Below are 20258 nucleotides of genomic sequence, written 5' to 3'. Positions count from 1 at the left end.
ACTGGGTTTTAACTCGAGTCTGGTCTTGTATTTCTCTCATCTGGTCCGGTCCCGGGCAACACCAAAACCCGAACTGGACCCGGATTTTGCCAAGCCTAGTGTCTATGATGAAATTCCAGCGACTGTTTCAGTGACGATCTGGCAATTGCAATGCGCTGCATTTTTTTTTCAAATAGTTTTATCATATTATTTAATAAAATAAATATAAATTATTTGCAATAAATTGTTTTAATTATTAATTAAATCTTGAACTTATTTAAAAATTAATTTTATTTAGAGGATAATATTGGCATTTTTACATTATAATAGAAGAGGAATTTGAAGTACAATTCCTCAAACATGACATTATTTTTACATGTTATTTTCATTTTTTAACTGTTGACAATTTATCACGCCGTAAAAAATTTAATGGTGGTCTTTCACTTATTTGTGTTCATTTATTTTGTTTTCATTTATTTCATTTGAAAAATTTGAGTGTTGGGGTTTTGTCCATGACCCATGGGTAAACCATATCCAACCCATAATGAAATGGTTTTCTATATAAAATCCACATCTAACCCATTTTCATGATTTATCCAACTCAAACCATTTAATTTAGTTTGAGTTTGGGTAAACCCATGGACTGTGGGTTTATGCCCACCCCTAATTATAACCCAACTCAACCCTTAAGTTTTATTTACTTAAAATTAAACAAAAAGGTAGATAATAAAAAGGGAAATTTACAACCGTCCACCTGTTTGTTTTGTCTTTTTCAAAAATACACAAACACTTTTTTTTTTTTCAGCGCGCCACCTGAAGTTCACTTTTTGTTGCATTCTTCCACTTCCGTCTAATTTCCGTTAGCAAATTTAACGGAATGACCTTTTTACCCCTCAAAATTACAATTTAACCCAAAATAAATAGAAATTGGAGATAAATTGGATGGATTTAATTTTTTTTCAAAGGTGGATGCTAGAAATTGGAGGAAAATAATGTTTGTTGCTTGCTAATTTTAGAAAATTTGTATTTATTTTTTCTCTTTCAAAAAAATAAATACAAATTTTCTAAATTTAGCAAGCAACAAACACTATTTTCCTCCAATTTCTAGCATCCACCTTTGAAAAAATTTAAATACATCCAATTTATCTCCAATTTCCATTTATTTTGGGTTAAATTGTAATTTTGAGGGGTAAAAAGGTCATTTCGTTAACATTCCGTTAAATCTACTAACGGAAATTAGACGGAAGTGGAAAAATGCAACAAAAAGCAAACTTCAGGTGGCGCACTGAAAAAAAAAAAAGTGTTTGTGTATTTTTGAAAAAGGCAAAACAAACAGGTGGACGAGTGTAAATTTTCCTAATAAAAATAAATAGTACGTCAGTTTTTTTTTTTTTTTAAAGATCCTTTTACGTTTCATGTAAATTTTATTGAGAATGCAAAATTAAGAACCCATTATAAGACAACAAGGATGGTCTATTATAGAAGTTGGGAGAATAAGCCCAATCAATTTTTTAACCCATATTCTAACTGAAGTAGCTAGTTAATTAAAACCATTTAAAAATTATTGGGCCTTCAGAACACATTAATTGACAATGCTGGTCGAGCCCTGCTCCTGAAGACAAGGTGGAAGATCTAGAATTAAATATTAATTGGGAGTTTGTGTCTGACTAGGAAATAAATTAGCAATTAAATCTTGACTCTTGTTCCCTAAGTAACTTGCTGTCCAAGCTATCCCACCCTTTACAGCAAGGAAAAAGCATTCATTATAAATGCAGTAGCTCTTCTCTTGGCACTGGCGGCAACCGCAAACTTTGATTTCCTTCTCAACTCTACAGGTGAGTTAATTAATATTATGAAATATTATCAATTATTTGATGAGTATATGCATGAATTGAGATCTCACATGCAATGGATTATTTTTTGAGGTAATTTTTGGAAAATGCAGCATTATCTTTCTAATTTTAGAGCCACTCATTAGTAGAAATAAATTACTTCCCTTTTCACCAGTGAGAAATGATTCAAATTCAGTTCACCTCAGGATTAGATTAATATTTGATTTATATTATCTATATTTTATTTTTAAAAAATTAAAAAATAATATACAAAATTCATATCCAAGCCCAAGCCCAAATTGGGGCCCAAATCAGATTCGCAATTCGTGACCCAGAAATAACAGCTACAAAACCCTTTCAAAATAAACCCTACTCTCTGCTCTCTCTCTCTCTCTCTCTCTCTCTCTCTCTCCCTCTCAGATTTTGCAGTCTCACTTCCTGAACCCGTCACAATATGTAAGTGGCCTTCATATTCTTTTTAATTTTCTTTTTTTATTTTAATGTGATGTATGCATTTGATATATGAATTTTAATATGATAAAGAAAGATTTATTATTATTTGATGGGAAATTGAGGAATCATTGTATCAATAAGAATTGATTTAGTTTAGTGCCCACGTGTAGTTTATGGTTCATAGACATCTCTTTCATTTGTTTAAGTTGCTTTAGTTTATTAGTAACTTGGTAGTATTTAGACCCAGTTTAAGATCAACTTGTCTTCTGAACTCCTGGATTCTTGCAGTTTTTTTTTTTTTTTTTTAATAGCAAATGCTGTCACCATCTTATTTATAAGATCATAGATTAAGTTTTTCAACCGGCATAACCAAAAGACGGAAAATAAAACGATCATCAAACATGGATGGAGAACTCTGCAAACTCAAGCAACAGCAAACCTAGATAAATAAAACACATATTTGTCTCTCAATCCTTCAAGAAATAGGGAACAACTCAAGCATCCCCATGTCCTAACAGTGCCAGAAGCATTTTTTCGTAGTCCCCAGAGGTGTCCTTGACAACGGCACGATCCAGAGGAACACCGTTCCTCTGGTACTCATCTTTTATGACCTTCAAGTCGACCTCGGCCCATGTGGTGACGACTCTAGTAAGAGCCCCTTCATCTGTTCCCTGTTTGTTAATTGCCAGATGAAGTATCTTCTCAAAATAATGTTCAGGGTGGACTAAGCACTGAACTGTGGCCCTCAGTAGGTCGAGGTACTCATCTTTAGGGTCAGCCTCTTAGTCCTGATCAATATCATTCCCATATACATTCTTATATTGATTCAGAGTCGCATTGATCTGTGCTTTGCTCCTTGTAGCCAAGATCCTGATGAGATCTTCATCATTGTAAGCCTTATCAGAAATCTTCTCATTGAGAATCTTAGCTTCTGATTTTGCAAGTGTAATGTTCACCTCATCACCCTCATATCGGTAGGCAGTCACAAGGGGTAGCAAAAGCTTGCGGAAGTCCCCATTGGTGTGATAACCAACATCCTCTTCAAGGGACTTCTTATAACGAGCATGATAAGCCTGCCTTGCTTCGATCAATTGCTTCGAAAACCTGGTGCATGCAATTTCCATAAGAACCTGGTTGCTAGAAGTCCACCTCTTAGTGGCTTCATTAGCCAAAAATGCATCACGTTCAGCACGATCAAGAGTCCCGAGCAGCACCACCCTCTCAAAGTCATTAGTGAGTTCCTTGCCGAGCGACTTGAGGAGGTCTTCGCCGCAAGTATCAGCATATGTTTGTCGAATCAACTTGCGTTGAGCAGCATTTCTGTGAGCCAGTATCGATATGATCAGTTGCTTGTTTGTTCCCCGTCCTTCAAAGGCTTTTCTGAGCTGCTCACAGTCTTCGGTAACAGATGGAACTTGCGCTGGAACTGTTAGTGTTGACATTGTTTCATGATCTCCTTGTTCTTCTTTCAGAACTTTACTGAAATCTAATTCTGTGTGGTGCGCAGAATCGAGAACGAGACTCTTCCTGGATTCTTGCAGTTACTTCATTAGTAATAGCTAAATTGATAATCTGCTTCTGCTTGCCATTCTTTAGTCCATTTTCTTCCAATTTTATGCTGTAAATTGGTATCTTGGTTCTTGGTGATTTATGCTGTAAATTGGTATTTTGGTTCTTGGTCAATAATAAGATTCCAGAGCTTCAGGATACTAATTGTGTTCTAATTATGCACGTGTTTATTATTTGCTTGCCAGTTATCATATATTGCAATGGCACAACACTCAGAGACTGACTCGAACATTGAGATGTGGAAAATGAAAAAATTGATCAAGACTCTCAGCGCTGTAAAAGGAGATGGCACCAGTCTGATCTCTCTGGTCGTAAATCCACGCGATAAGATACCCAGAGTCACCAAGATGCTCGGGGAGGAATATCAGAATGCTTCAAAAATTAAGAAGAGGATGAATCGCCAATCCGTGCAGGCTGCAATCACTTACGCTCAGTCAAGGCTCAAGCTTTACAAAAATGTTCCCAGCAATGGACTTGTCCTGTTCACCGGAACGGGTGTAACCGAAGATGAAGAGGAAAAGAAGTTTGTTCATGATCTTGTTCCCTTTAAACCCATAAATTCTTCTCTGTACGTCTGTGACAGTAGGTTCCACACAGAAACTGTCGATTGACTCCTGGAATGTGATGACAAGTACGGATACATCATCATCGATGGGAATGGAACACTCATTGGGACATTGTGTGGCAGCAGCCGCGAGGTGGTTCTAAAATTTACAGTTGATCTTCCGAAGAAGCATGGAAGAGGCGGTCAATCAGCCCTCAGGTTCTCTCGGCTTAGAGTAGAGAAACGCCACAACTACCTCAGGGAAGCTGCAGAGCTCGCCACCAAGTGCTTTATAGATCCTGCAACCAACCAGCCAAATGTTACCGGGCTAATACTCGCAGGATCTGCTGAATTCAAAACAGAGCTGAGCCAATCCGGAATGTTTGATCCCCGCCTCAGGGCTAAAATACTGAAAGTTTTAGACATTTCGTATGGTGGGGTAAGCGGCTTCAATCAGGCCATAGAACTCTCATCTGATGTTATAGCCAATGTGAATGTTCTGAAAGAAAAGCGTGTGATTGGCAAGTTCTTTGAGGAAATTGGCCAGGATACAGGTAAGTTTGTCGTTGGTGTAGATGATACTGTAAAGGCTTTAGAAATGGGGGCCATTCACACTCTTATTGTCTGGGAAGATTTGGACATAAATCGGTATGAATTGAAACACAGTGTGACGAATGGCATTGTCATTAAGCACTTGAACAAAAGGCAGGAAGCTGACCCCAGCAATTTCAAGGATTCGGCTGCAGCTGCTGATCTAAAAGTTGAGGGCAAAATGGGACTCTTGGAGTGGTTGGTTGATCATTACAAGCAGTTTGGCTGCTCGCTTGAGATTGTCACAGACAAATCACAAGAAGGGTCCCAATTCTGTAAGGGATTTGGTGGCATTGGGGGAATACTTCGATACCAACTTGACAATGGATCTTTTGGTGAGGGTTCCGGTGATGGAGAAGCTGCTGCTAATGATTCCGAGTAAGAAGGCTAGGATGCAGGTGATCATTCATTTGAATCAAGGCTTCTAGTTTCTCATATTAGTATATTATTACTATTCTAGGTGAAAATACGGGATTGACACCACAAGTTGTGACAATATTATCCCAGTCAAGTGGTAAAATTATTTTACTCTTGCTTTGAACTACTATATCATTTGCAATTGAACAATATATTACTTATTGTTTCATATTGTTAGTTTGCATCTTGGCTCATGACAAGATTACAAAATAAATAAGTAAATAATAATTGCATCTGCTTGGGACAGCTATAAAGAATGATTCCCGACTAAGTTATGTAAGTCGAGCAATATTCTGTGACATCCCTGCGGGGACAATATATATATATATATATATTTATATATTTGCAATTCTTCAATGTAATGTCATGGCTTTTTCAATTTGTTGAATTGACTGCTAATGGGTGCATATATTCACACAAGCATTTGGAGTTCGGTCTTATCACACTAACAATTTATTCTTAGATAAACGACAGTAAGATAAAAAAAAATTCATCTCCTTCTCTCCGCAGTGTGAAGGTGTGAAGAGGAATGAAATTTTTTATATCTTACTTTTACGACAATAAAGAGTTAAAGACATAATTTGAAGGAAAAGAGTAAGCATGCTTGGATAAAGTTTCAAGCTCTCGAGTGCAGGGAATCTGTTACTTGCAAATTTTGCGTGGAGCTGAACTATTGGCACCCCCATAAAAAGCTCTTGATACCCCTTTCTTAATAGCAACCACCAAATAATTAAACTCTCTGTTTACACTCATTTTTATTCCTTAAATACCCTTGATTCCATCTTCTTTCCAAGTAAAGTCGCGAAGTTTCGTTGCACAAGTGTGCAATACCAGAATCTGGCCTGCCTTCTTTGCGATTTCATTTGTTAAAAAAATTCTTTAAAATTTGAAAACAAATCCCGCATTATTATCTATATTATAGCCACTACTTAAACCCATTTGATTTTTTTTTTAAAAAAAAAAAAACACTATTTTATGAAATTATGATTAGTAATTTTCTGGGAGATAAAAAGTTGAATGGTACAGGAAAACTATTAGTCAGCTAATTAGGGATTAAGTATTGAAGTGAGTAAAGTTGCTGATTTTATAGTGAGTTATTAAATATTCTGTGGTCTTAAGAAAAAACATATTCAGCAGTTAAGAGATGATTGTTGCTCTTTTATGCACTTTTAATTATGACTAAAATGGTCAATATGAAGGAGGGGTGAGCGGTGCCAATAGCCTCCACTCTTTAGCGTAAATGCTTGCCCTTATTACAGAGTGGTGGTCTCCTTAAATAGTTGGGCCTAATGGGCTATCAGACGTTGTAGCCGTAATAGCCCATTAGGCTGGGGGCCACAATTACCACTGGTGGGGACGGGTTGGTTCCGTTACAACAGTAATTGACGCAGCTAAATTAATTTGGACCGCTACATTAATTAAATTTGTGAGACTCGAGTGATTATCAATATTTCTGTGCATGGGGGGCTAACCAAGTTCACATGTCAAAAGGACGTATTGATAGTTCTATGGATTAGAAATTCAGAAACACGTGTAACGTGTTGGGCTGGGTTGGGTCTTGATAATAATAAATGCGATTATGTGAACCCACCCACAGTTTCTATAACTGCCAAATTCGCCGTCGCCAACTACTGTTCGTCATTTGGACTGCACACTAACACAAACGACAAATTTTAGAACACATTGGAGACATTGTACGTACTTAATACACGTATATTATATATAAATTAATAGTTATATTCAATTGAGCTAAACCTATTAAACATATATTAATTAAATATAATATCTTTAATTTACTCTAAAATTTCTTGACACAGTATAGTATTATTTCATTTTTTTTTTTTGTGCATTAAATTATTTGGTATTTGAGAACTATATTGGCTCCTGATTAATTCAGATTTGAGTCGGATAGGACCATTAAGACTGCAAAACTCTCCCAACAAGTATTTAACAGAACTGCATTCTCAAACCTCGAACCGAAGACCTTAATTAAGACAGAACAACTTCATACCAGTTGATTTACGCACTTGTTAGTCTCCGTTTCCTTATTTCTAGCACTGCATAAATGAGATTACAGTCATTTCATTAAAGTTGTATCCCGGATCCCACATGAACACCATTTCAGTACATTATCAATCAGTTCAACCAATTTCAAAATCACTTAATTAGCACATTATAATCATTATCGCGTATCTGTTTAGGTTATCAATAACCTTTATAATGTAATACGCGCATAGCAGATATATTCTCAAAATTTTAGTGGATGTTCATAATTTCCATGTTGTAAATATCTGTAGCTTTTATATTGTCAACGGATGATGAAAGTTTGATTTTTCTACGTCTTACAAGTTACAACCATAATTTTACTTATTCCCAAACAATAATAGATTATCCAATAGATGAATGGTAAGGGAATCTAATTCCGGCACCGGAATTTCTCATGCCGGCGGCAAGACAGCTATGACAATGGACGAAGGAATGCTAAGAGAGAGAGAGAGAGAGAGAGAGAGATGTATATAGAGTTTCAATTCTCACTTCTTGCTAATATATTTCTCTTTAAAAACCTACAAATAATATTAATATACACAAAAATGCATGATATATATTACACACATATAACATTCTAAGATACTACTAACTTTTTTTCATCGTCATAAATCTGACGATTTGAACCCAAATTAGGAGATAAACTAGAAGATGAAGAATAATTAAAAGAAGAAATGGCTGAAAAATAAGTAGAATCATGATGATGATTATGATTTGTTGGTGCTGCAGCTGCAAAACTCGCAAGCAAATCAACAAAAGCATCAACAATAAACCCATGATGCTTCTTCCCATTAACTCTCAAATACCACCCCAACAATTCTTCCAAACAATCCCAATCTTTGATCAACCCATGTGTCTCCACCATTTCCTCCATTGATCTTCTGAAATCAACGTAGGGGTTCTCCGAATCCATTGCTAACACAACACTTTCTTTGAACGGACTAAACGCTGCAGCAGCAGCTGCTGCTGCTGCTTCATCAGATGATGATGATGATGATTTTGCTTCTTCGAGAATGGAACTTGTTTCACCTCCGGGATCGAAGAAGAGCCTCTCCGATCTTGCTTCGCGTACAATGATCTCCAATGACTCGTTATCGACTGGATGATCTTCATGAGACTCCGTAGAGTAACTGGCTGACTCGGATAATGATGAGTTTGTGAACCAAGACTCAGGTGTTTGAACTTCAACTCCATTGTTATCAATACAAGGATCAAAGAAGACAGAGTTAACAGTCTTGAAAATGTCATCATCTACAGCACCAGCAGCTCTGAAAGAAAGAGTCTTGGGGTACTTGCAAGAAGGCCATTGCAGCTTCATCATCTTCTTCCCCATTTTTGCCGTGTTGAGTTTCGTTTCTTTGGATTGGACTTATAATACTGAGAGGCAATGGAGATATATATATTTTAAAGGAAAGGTGAGGTGAGAGAAGGGAGATGGAAAGGAAATGGGGGAAAGGTAGGGCCTGTCATGTGTGTATTAAATTGTGGGTATGTACAATTTATTGTGTTAATTAATATCCACAGTGACACTACTTTTGTCAATTTTAATTTTAATTTTATTTTAATATTCACCTAATATTTTATGTTTAGAGAAATGTTGTTAGTAACTCAAGCTTTTACTGAAAGGTTACTAGGAAAAACAATGGGAAAAAAAAAAGATACGCCATATCCTATGGTTTCATAAAATATTTGGGAAGAATTTTTTTTTTTAATTTTCTCAAATGGTTACACACATGCATAAATACAAATATTTTCTTTATATTTTGAAATAATTACATAGATTATCAAAACATGTCCAACAAAAAGTTTGTTATACCATTTTTGAAACCGTGACCATTTCACTAAATTATAAGAGTATTCATATCATCTTTTTATAATTTCAATTAATAAAAGAAATAATTTTATGGTGTAATGACAGGCACTACTCCGTCTCATTCTTAGTCGAGGATTTAAGTATCTCGTGTGCATTGCAAAGTTTTATTTTTTTTTTCATTAGACTTCTGTCTATAAATATTATTTATAATGTAATTACAATATTAATTAACATGATTGTAGGGTAAAAGCTCGTTTAGTCCTTATATTTTGAAGTTAGTGCCCGTTTAGTCCCTATATTTTTAAAAATACCTCAAACCATCCCTACCATTAAATTATTGACACTTTTGCCATTATCTTTTGTTCCTTTTAACTTATTTTTATAATATTGTCCTATTATAATAATTTTTTAGACATTATTAAAGAGAAAAAAATAACTCTATTATAATAATTTTTTTAGACATTATTAAAAAGAAAAAAATAAATTACCAGTTTAACACCAAAAAATAAAATAAAATAAAAATATATATATTAATTTTTGTGGAACACACTCTTGAGTTAAAATATTAATTTTTCTAAGAAAATTGATAATGTAATTTTTTATGATATTAATTTTTTAGACATACGTGAGCTTCCACAAAAATTAATATATGCCTTTTTTTTAATTTTATTTTTGAGTTTAATTTGATAATTTATTTTTTATTAATATCCAAAAAAGAAACATTATTGTAAAAATATAATATTGTAAAAGCAAGTTAAAAATAAAAAAAAATAATGGCATAAGTGTCAATATTTAGTAGCAGGGACGTTTTGAGGTGTTTTTAAAAATACAGGGACTAAATGGACACTAACCTCATAATATAGGGACTAAACAAACTTTTACCCCATGATTGTATGATCAATTGTAATGTTATTAGATCAATTTCCAACATTTAATTTTTGTCGTTTTCATTTTTAAGTATATGTTTTTTTTTTAATTATTTGCTACTACTAAAATTTTATCGCACCGTCAAGACTAGAAAAGTTGAAAAGAAAATTAGGCAAAGAAATTTGACTTTCAAAACAACATCAAAGGAGGGCATCCAAGAGACAAGACAAAAGTAAGGCAATGTAATACAAAAATTGAAAGCCTACAAATACAAGAAATGGAATGATAAAAAATAAAAATTTTAAAATAAAAAAAAAATAGGAACAAGGAATTTCACATATACTATTTTGGGCATGAGGTTTTTTGTTCGTTAAATTTTGGCCTTGTCTCTTAATTCGTCCAAGAGTTTCACATACTGAAGTGGTTTCAGTTGGCTTTTTGATCCTGTCTGGGTTATACTATAAATGATAATGAAAAAGTAAAAAAAGAAATTAAAAACAAAATTAAAGCAAAATTATAAAAGAAAGCAAAATTAAAAAAAAATTAAAAACAAAAAACAAAAAAACAAAGAGGCGAAATTCATGTGAACTATTTAAAAGGAATGGTTGATTATACAACACACTTGTCCTTGCCTGTGCATTAATTAAAGAGTGAAGATTGTGAGTTCTCATTTATTAGGTGCTTCGCTCCTCTTTTTGAAATCTATATAAATTAAAATAAAGCCATCATATATCCGTAACTTAGAGGGATCCTTTTAAATTAAATTATAAACAAATGTCAATTGCTCCTCTCTTCAATAACCTTTTGGACGCTGGTTATACTATTTATTTAGCCGGCCGTCACTTAATGTAGCCCTAAATTTTGTTCTAATTTGTCATTTTTATAGTCAAGCATTGTGCTTAATTAGCCGCAACAGTCCTTAAATTTCATAAATTTATTATAAAAATTCGACCTTTTGTTTTGAATTTGTTATTATCTATCTCAACCACATTTGTGGGATGGGATTTTGTTAGAGTTCCCCTCTTGTGAGGGGACTCAAACTTGTGCTTATGAGTCCATTTGCTGAGCCTAAACCTAATTGCCCCCTTTCCTTACTTTCATTAATGTAATTAACTTAAATTACAATGAAAGGCAATACTAATGGGGGTTCAAATCCTCGTCGGAGAAAATAATTTCGAAAAAATTAATTGAGTTATTAATTAGCTCCCATTTAATCTATTCAAGTAGCCGATTAAATTTATAAAAATAGCACTATAAACTCATAAACCCATAAATTTTAAATTTTAACTTTAGAATGCTATTAATTAAGAAAATAAAAGTCACAATAACTAAATGAGTGGTTTTACTATTATTTAATTTAACCCCATTAAATCGATTAAAATAACTCTATAAACTAAGTAACCCATAGAGAGTTGTTTTCTAATTTGGATTAGCTAAAAGACAAAATAAGCACAGACTCCAATGCATTGTATTTTGTTATGTAATGTATTAAAATCTAAATTTTTATTTTTTAACTAATCCTTGATTTTATTAAAGTCAAGATCCCTGATTGAAAAACTACTTACTCATAGAATATTAGTCTTCACATCTGGTTATTATGTAATTTAACCTCCAGTAAGTAATCTTTTTGAATCCGTCATCGACAGGCAAAGGCAAAGGTTATTTTTTTTTTTTTGGGAGATCTTAAGACTAAAATCAACAGTAATTACTTTAAAATATCATAAATAAGTCAGAAGAGTTTTATATTTTAAATTTGTGATTTAAGTTTAAAAACTTGTGGACTATATGTATGGTGCCGCCTCTTCTTTTGAAACCAGGTACCTAAACACCTATATTAACAAACCAAGGACTTTTTTCTGAAAATATCTCTTCGTTTAATTAATAATATTAGTTACCCTAATATTTAGAGGGATCCCCTATCTTACATGCATGTAAGATAGAGTTTGCCATATTTAGAACTCACCTTAGTTGCAGATTCTGTATGCAACAGCTGAGTTTGGGTTGCTTTTCCTCTCTCCTGCAACGCGTGGAAGCACCCCATTTGCTGTGTTACATACAGAGTCCGTAACATAGCAACCTCCATTTATTTTAGTTAGACGAGTCCGTTTTCATGACCCCAACTTACCGAAGGTGACGCACAACTGCACAAGTGTGTGTGTGTGTGTGTGTGAATTGTGATTCAACTGTTCCTGTGTCGTGAAGTTCTCACGTATTTGTCCTATTTTTCCAACTTTGTGATTACAAATCAGCCATCAATATCATTCATTAGCCAGTTCAATGAACGGCCACGGTTGATTCATGAGTTGACTTTAATAAACTTTTAGGTCGGCCAACGCCATCATGACTATTGACTAACACTAGCCAGACCTCCCGGAAATCTCAGTCTTTCACCGATGTAAAAATCTATATGTAACTAGTTATCTGCCACGTTAAATTAGTTATTAACAATATTAAAATGTGACAATTATACAATTAGATAAATGTTAAGTTACAGCCGGCGGTAACTTACCGTTTCCATAAAAATCATGTTAATACAACAGTAGAATCCACATGATTTTTGTGTTATGTTACCAAATTTCTTACAATTATGTTACTATAATAATTGAGACTTAAATTGTGACACTCAAATGCCAAAATCCGTAGCATTAATTGTTCCACTTACACCGTATTGCCACCTGTAAACCAACCCACCAGCCAATATTTTAGATTTATTTGAATTTTATATTATATCAAAAGAAAGATACTACTTTACCCTCGAGAATGGAAGTAACAATAATGATGTTTTGGTTAATTTTTTTTAAAATTACAGTGGCTAATTAGATAATTAGTTGGGAGGGACTGAAAGGTCAAAAAAAAAAAAAAAAAAGACACCCCAAGAAAATATGATTTTAGACGCAAATTTTTTACAATCTAAAACTAAGAAATTTGTAATACAACATATATCTACGATTATTTAAAGCACATGTTTCGATCTCTTCTCGAATATATATATAAGCCGTACTGGTTGTAACATTGTCCATGTGAATGGATGGGTGTCCTGGAACAATAATTGTTGTATTAAATTCTGTTTACTACCCTAAGCCTATTGTTAATGCGGTCCTTGCTTATCTCTAATAATAATAATAATAATAATAATAATAATAATAATAAAGAATAAAATCGATCGCATTAAAAATTCAGGTTATGAAAGATAACTAACTCACATGAAATAAATAAACTTGGCTAGTATTAGAGAATCATCAAGTCTGGCATCAGAGATTGCCACGAACAGATACGTTATCTACACGCAGACAAGATGCATGTGCAATCTTTCATTAGATTAACAAATTCATTATTTTGGGACATTTTAAAACGTCCTAATGATCACATGTACTTCACCCAAAAAAGGAAAAAATGTTGGTTGCGGTTTTACTTTTCTAATTACTATCCAAATTTAATTTCTTTGACCACTAGATAGGGTAAGAGTTTCTTGACCATCACTGTAAAATCTTGTTCAGTTTTCTATTGATCAGAGAGGTGTTTTCTTCTTTCATAGTTGTTTGTTCTTTTCTGATAAAATAGCAAACTTGAATTGACTTGCATGTTGATTGATGGCTATAATTGAAAAGCTTCCTTCAGTTCAGATTTCCGTAAATTCCTGTAATTAAGCTAAAAAAATGTTGAATGATAATTATTAAGTTCTTGTACGTCGATATCATAAATTAACCACCTCTATTGTGTCACCTGTCAATATATACAAGATTTTTTTTGATACACTAATATATTACAATCAGTAGGGTTCTATTGATATTTATAATCAGAAATTAATCGGGACTCTTCTGAGTAATCCTATTACAGCACAGTCTGAATGTTACCCTCACTATTAATATTGGAGGGAGATCGATTCTATTCTAATATGAGGAGACAATTAACCCCCATTATTCAAGGGAGTCAAGTCTCAGCGTTGTGCGAGCGTTGGGACTTAAACCCATGCCATCAAGGTTGTTGAGGGCATGGGCGTGCCAATGGACTACGGGCCCACTGGCAACATATATACAAGATTAAATAAGGATTCGTTTAGGGCAGTTGCGCACACCCAATGGACCCTAAGCACTCAGAAGTTGAGAAATCCGGATGTGCATGAGTAGCTTACGTGGGCCGCTTAAAATTGGTCACATGACAATTAAATTAAAAAATGAAACTCTGAAAATAATTATAAAATTTCAATATCATGTGATTTATTAGAAGATGCACATGACCAATGATGGTGCCACATTGGGGTTAGTAGGGGCTTCAATCCCTGCTTTACTATCCAAATTTTATTAATCTATTGTGATATTTGTCTCATTTTAAATTTGATTTACCATAAAAGCCCTTGTTAAAATTTAAAAATAACTAAAATATCATATATGTTTTTGTACTCCCAACCCACAAAGAAATATTGTTATATTGAAATCCTTAGGCTCCTAACTCTCCTCACACAAAAAATTAGAAACTATTTCATCTTGCAAAATTTTATTCAAATGGTTTTTCTTCAATACATCTTATGTCACTTGAAATTCAACCTTGTTGTTGACCTTTTTTTTATGGCACTTGAAATTTAACTTGATTTTTACATTATGGATGTGTGTTCTGATAACAATTTTTCAAGATTGAAAGGGCTTGGTGAGGTGGCAAGAAAAATAGTTTGTACTGAGAAGAATTATATTTATTAATTTATCTATTGATAACATTAGATTGATTTACCATGTGCAACAATTATAGTTGAAAGGGAATTTCAACTATGAATTTTGTGAAAAATCATATGTGAAATCAAATGAAATATCAATGATTGAATGATAGTATTTTTGAAAATATATAACATGATATATTTTATAAACTTTATGATGAGGTTATTCATCAATGTTTTCAACATAAGAAAGTATGTTGAGTACAATTATAAATGTATTTAATTCAATATATTAATGAATTTTTATTTTGATATTTTTTATTTGTTAACCATTTGTTAAATTATATTATTGTTTGATTTGGCCCCGATAGATTGAATTATTGGCTCCGCCACCGCATATAACATCATGCATTTAAAAAATATAAAAATAAATGTAGAAGAAGAAAGGGACCATATTCATCCCTCAAAACGAATGGACTAGATTAGATTGCAAAGGATCTAATCTCGCACTAAACTTTGAGTATCTCTTTATAAATAACAATTCAAAGAAGTGAGTAGGGTTTGGATAAAAAGGGGAGAAAATAAAAATCAGAGATCTAGAAGCAATTCTAGATCAATTTAGCATACTCACCAAATTTTCTGAATTTATCTTTTTTAGCTAATTTTTTCCAGAGTCAATTTCTCAACCTCTAATTTGAGAGTCGGAGAGACTTTGTTGATACCAAACCGACGCTCAACAAGTTTACTCCAGAATTAAAGAAAACAGTCGAAAGGAATTCAAACCTTAACATTAATTAGGAGGTCATTATACAATACTTTTGTAGCATTTTTACGCCTATAAATGTAATATGTGTAACCATACTAATGCACGGGCTTAACAAATTTTCAGTAACATATGTTTTACCATAATTTACTACTGTTTACAAAGAGTTTAATTTAGATCAAATTCCATTATAGTGCAAGTGTGCAAGTGCAACACTCTAGATATTTATAATTTAGTAATAACACGTGTTGTTTTGATGTTTGCCTTGTCCATATAAAATTCAGACAACCTAGGATGCATTTAAAATTGAGGTTAGACAACTGTAACTTTTAAATTACAGAACTAAAGTGTTTGATAAATATTAACCGCTGCACTTTAGAAGTTATGTTGATATGATTTTTTATTTGTATAATAGAAAATCTATTAATTTTGTCAAAATTATTATTTAAAATTTATGTTTACTACATATTATTAATATTTTTTTATAATTATATTTTTTTTCCACAACAATTGTACCTTTTAAGTTACACCACCTCAATCCCAAATAGGACATTAATTGTGACAAAGCACTTGTTTCTTAATCTCATATTTAGTGCAAAGTTATAGAATTGATTATATTAATTAACATTCAAGCACACCAAGTTGAAGGTTAGTGATTAAGCTTATAATAATAACTTGACGAAAAAAAATTTTAAAAAAAAAAGAAATTTAAAATGCAAGAGAGATCCTCGGTGTCGGTTTCATGAATTGGAGATGAACTGGTTTGTCTCCTCCAAGCACATTCATGATTGACTCAAAGGGCATTTCTTTATTATCTAAATACTAAGAATTCGAACATGCCCAGTTGACTCTTCATCATTGGCCTTTTATAAATTAATTTGCCAATTATATATCAAACAAATTATGGAACACAACGACCACTCATTGGGTCCTATTTGCAATATTTCTTTTTAAATCACTCAAATGCATGTGACTTGCCATGAAGCAAATATACCCTTATAATTATACAAGCACTGATATTTAAACATCACTACGAAATTGGGATGATAGAAACTGAATTCACTGTAACACTAAAAGAATACATCACTTGCACATACCGTTAGTATCGGGTGGCTAAAGGCATAAAAAAGCCTAAATCAATTTTTTTATCTATGTACTTTCTCCAGGATTTGAATATGAATTGTAGAAAATTGTTTGATTAAAAAAGCAATTGGAATTTTCTTATTAATTAGTCGGTGCTGGAATGTATTCTAAAGATAAAATGTTATTTTTAATAAACCATTTCTTATATCTTCGAGGAAAAGCCGCCAACAATAATATGGGAAGAACATGGAACAATCAGCTACAAACTTTTGTCTTTGTCACACTTAACCAAATAATTATTCAATAAGAAATTACAATTTGGTGCTTATCCATGGAGATTCTTCTTGTAAGCTCATTGAGATGCATTTGTTTTTTGTTTTTTTTTTCCTTTTTTTCAAATATTTTGTACTGATTAGTTTAACTTAACTTAAATTGTCAACTTTATATTGGACATCCAACTGAATCAAAGATTTGATAGCTTGTCTAAATTAAATTGGAAGACCATGATATGCCATGTGGATTGAGCACAAACCATAGAAATTAAAAAAAAAAAAAATAGTGCTGGCTGGCGGTTCACTTTCAATCTTTGGATTGGTGGGGGATGAGGTTTCAAAGAGAACATGAACATGAACTTAAACTTAAAGATGTGAGAATGTTCAGTACGTTGATTCTTAATTTATCTTTTTGCTTCTTCTTCGAACTCGGAATCCAAAAAAGTAAAAGAGTATACAATTAAGAGAGGTGCATTCACAAGAAGACAAAAGCAGTTCCAGAAGTAGAACTCAATTTTTATGTAAGGTTTTGAAAAATGTATTACGCCTTTTATATATATGGCTATGGCTATGTTGGAGTTTATTTATGGTGGAGTACGAATTTTAACTATACACGTAAAATGATAAATATTAAAAAAAATATTATAACTCATTATTTATTATTTATCACTTTGCGTGTGTGGCTGAGATTCGTACTCCACCGTAGATAAATTCTAACATAACCGAACCCTATATATATATTATTAGGTACGTACTAGTAAATACAACATAGTAAAATCTATAGAAACAGTACATTAGAAATTTTTTTCATTTTTGTGTAGAGAACACTGTTTAAAAATTAACAAAAATTAAAGAGCAATATTGTTCTTAATTTAATTAGTTTTTAACCAACGGCAAAAAGATAATATTTGAAACTAACGACTTAGATTATCTAAATAACCAAATTAAGAAGATGAAATTAGAGGACATGAAAATGGGGATACGATTGCTTGCAATAAAAAATAAAAGAAAGAAAAGGGTAATTAGTTTAAGAGTTAACTTTGGATTATCCCTCTTGAAATGATAATTTTTTAAATACTCCTTAAATTATTATAAACTTCAAATTTTCCCTAATTTTGTAAACAAAATAAATAATTTACATCAGCTCATCCCATTTTTCCCTTATCTTTTGAAAAAAAAAAAAAGAAGTAAATTAAAATTTGCAATAATTTAGAGAATATCCTAAATATTGTTATTCCACAAGGGAAAACATCATGATCGTTAATAAAATACCGAAGGATATAATTGTAGCTGCAAATTTGTACTTGCTTATTTAGGCTTGCTCGCTGGGAAAACATCATGATCATTAATAAACAATCAATTAAAGTTGGACTGTTGGAACCGCTTCATTAATCTCATAAAACTCATATCAAGGATAAATACAAATTGGATTAACTGCACTTATATTCTCTCTCTCACTCGTCAATTTATTTTACTTGCACAATATTATTATTTTTATTATCATAATCCAATCCGAATTTAAGAAGTAATTTTATAATCCAAAACAAAATTTTTATAATAAACATAGCAACCAAATTACGATACAACATAGTGGGAAAGTATTTTATCTAGCTGCAAATAATTTTTTAAGGATTCTCAAACTAATTGCTGCACCCAAGGTTTATAGGTATACTAAAATTGTATTACATCCGCAAAATATTCATTATTTTTTTAACATAAGATTTTTCTTACTTTTTCTTTTAATTTTTTTTAAGAAATTAAATAATAAAGAAAGATTGAAGAGAAGAATACAGGTATTAAGGCTTGTAAGAGTGAAAAGGTTATTATAAATTGAAAGATCTATAAATGAAAAAGGTGTTTATTTAAAAAAAAGAGATAATTTTGATATTAAACAAAATAAAAAGGGGTTTTAAGAGTATTTTGGAGGGGTGCTAATAGCCGACTTTATCAAATAAGATGTGGGCTAGGCCCATACATAAATGGCAGTAAATTACATCCTCTACGATGGCATATTGTCACCAATAGGCTTAATTATTAAGTTTGGTTGTATAAATTACGAGTGAGGTTATTTAAACCTACCAAATTCCTCTCTATACCCACTTGAAAAAATTATATTAGTTATTAAAATAAAAACTTTTAAAATATCAAAACTACCCTTCGCTCATATTCTCTCTTTTCTTTAAGATTCGTATTTTCTTTGTCTATCGCATTACACATCCTGGAATCTCAGTTTCATTCTTTTTGGCCACCGATTCTTTTCTTTTTTTAGTAAATTAAACTTTTTTTTTATTACCATTTTTTTTCCTTTTGTTCCTCTTAGATTTTTTGTTTCAAGGATAAATATTAAACCAAGAAAACTTTTATGGTTTTCATGACTGGTAAAAATTGATTGATATTCTTTCTTTTATAGTAGGTTATTTATCTCCCAATTTGTAATAACTATTCTAAAGTTGATTTTGAGAAGTTGAGAAGTAAGTGTCAATGTTTATTTAAGAATGAAAGTTAACAGTTTGAATTACCAACAATGAAATTGAGGAATTGGAAGAAAAATAGAAGTAGGGTTAATTAAGTAGTTTTATCAAAAATTACTTTGAAAATAAACACTTAATTTAAATAGAGGATTTAGAGAGAAAATTGGTGAATTCAAATAGCACATACATAAATTATTGTCTAGTATATAGATTTTTTTTTCATGTGTGTTTGTTTGGTGAAATTTCTTACACTACTTTATTATTTTGTTTCAACTTTCAACATTTTTATCCAGGTTTTATTGTTTATTTTTTAAACAATCTTAATAATAAATTGAGGCAACGTGTCATACTTATGTTCTAATCTTCGAAAAACGAATAATTCAGAAACTTTGGGCGTTTTTCTGAAGCCGAAGGTGAAAAATTGCATGCAGAAGGCCTACAGCATACAATTTTTTTTTTTTTTGTCCCCACAAAAATGCAATGTCCCAAATAATGCAATAATGATCTAATAAACCTACAAACATTAAAATAAAAGGGATTATAAAATGTAAAATTGGTAGACACTTACTATTATATTTTGAGGCCCACACCTGTAAGCGTAACCAGCAATGACAAAAGAGAAATTCACATGGGCAGCCTCACGTGAGCATGAAAATTGTATGAGAGCTTAGTTATACCAAAATTATTACTCCCCCTTACTAAGGAAAGTAATTAAACAAAACAAACTTTAATTGAAAAAAGTTCATTTATTTAAGATACTTAATGTTTTTCCCAATTTAGAGAAAGAGATTCCTTCAAATAAAAGGAAATTTTATAGGTAACAACAACGACACAATTTTTACGATACGACAAAACAGATTAAAGGAAAGAAAGACATTAGAAAATTAAAAAAGAAAAAAAAAAAGGCAAA

The 20258-nt window shown here is 32.1% G+C and overlaps 1 protein-coding gene and 2 pseudogenes across 1 annotated transcript; 1 reads left to right on the top strand and 2 right to left on the bottom strand.

Moving 5' to 3' along the window:
• Window positions 1-2171: 2171 nt before the first annotated feature.
• On the top strand, window positions 2172-5712 carry LOC18052253 (annotated as a pseudogene).
• LOC18052254 lies at window positions 2572-3881 on the bottom strand (annotated as a pseudogene).
• Window positions 5713-7999: 2287 nt separating the features above from the next.
• Window positions 8000-8861, bottom strand: LOC18052252 (transcription repressor OFP13). The gene has a single exon (XM_006445704.2). It carries the CDS (start codon window positions 8762-8764, stop codon window positions 8009-8011), a length of 756 nt encoding a protein of 251 aa, XP_006445767.1. The 5' UTR covers window positions 8765-8861; the 3' UTR covers window positions 8000-8008.
• Between the last annotated feature and the right edge of the window lie 11397 nt (window positions 8862-20258).

This window comes from Citrus clementina, unplaced genomic scaffold (genome assembly GCF_000493195.1).
Source record: "Citrus clementina cultivar Clemenules unplaced genomic scaffold, Citrus_clementina_v1.0 scaffold_2, whole genome shotgun sequence".
NCBI classification, from domain to species: domain Eukaryota; kingdom Viridiplantae; phylum Streptophyta; class Magnoliopsida; order Sapindales; family Rutaceae; genus Citrus; species Citrus x clementina.
Note: the sequence above shows the minus strand (reverse complement) of the source record. Positions and strands in the feature narration are given on the sequence as shown.

Bases quoted from the DNA above. Each gene is read 5' to 3' on its own strand.
- LOC18052252 (XM_006445704.2), bottom strand. From the start codon at position 8,764: ATGGGGAAGAAGATGATGAAGCTGCAATGGCCTTCTTGCAAGTACCCC.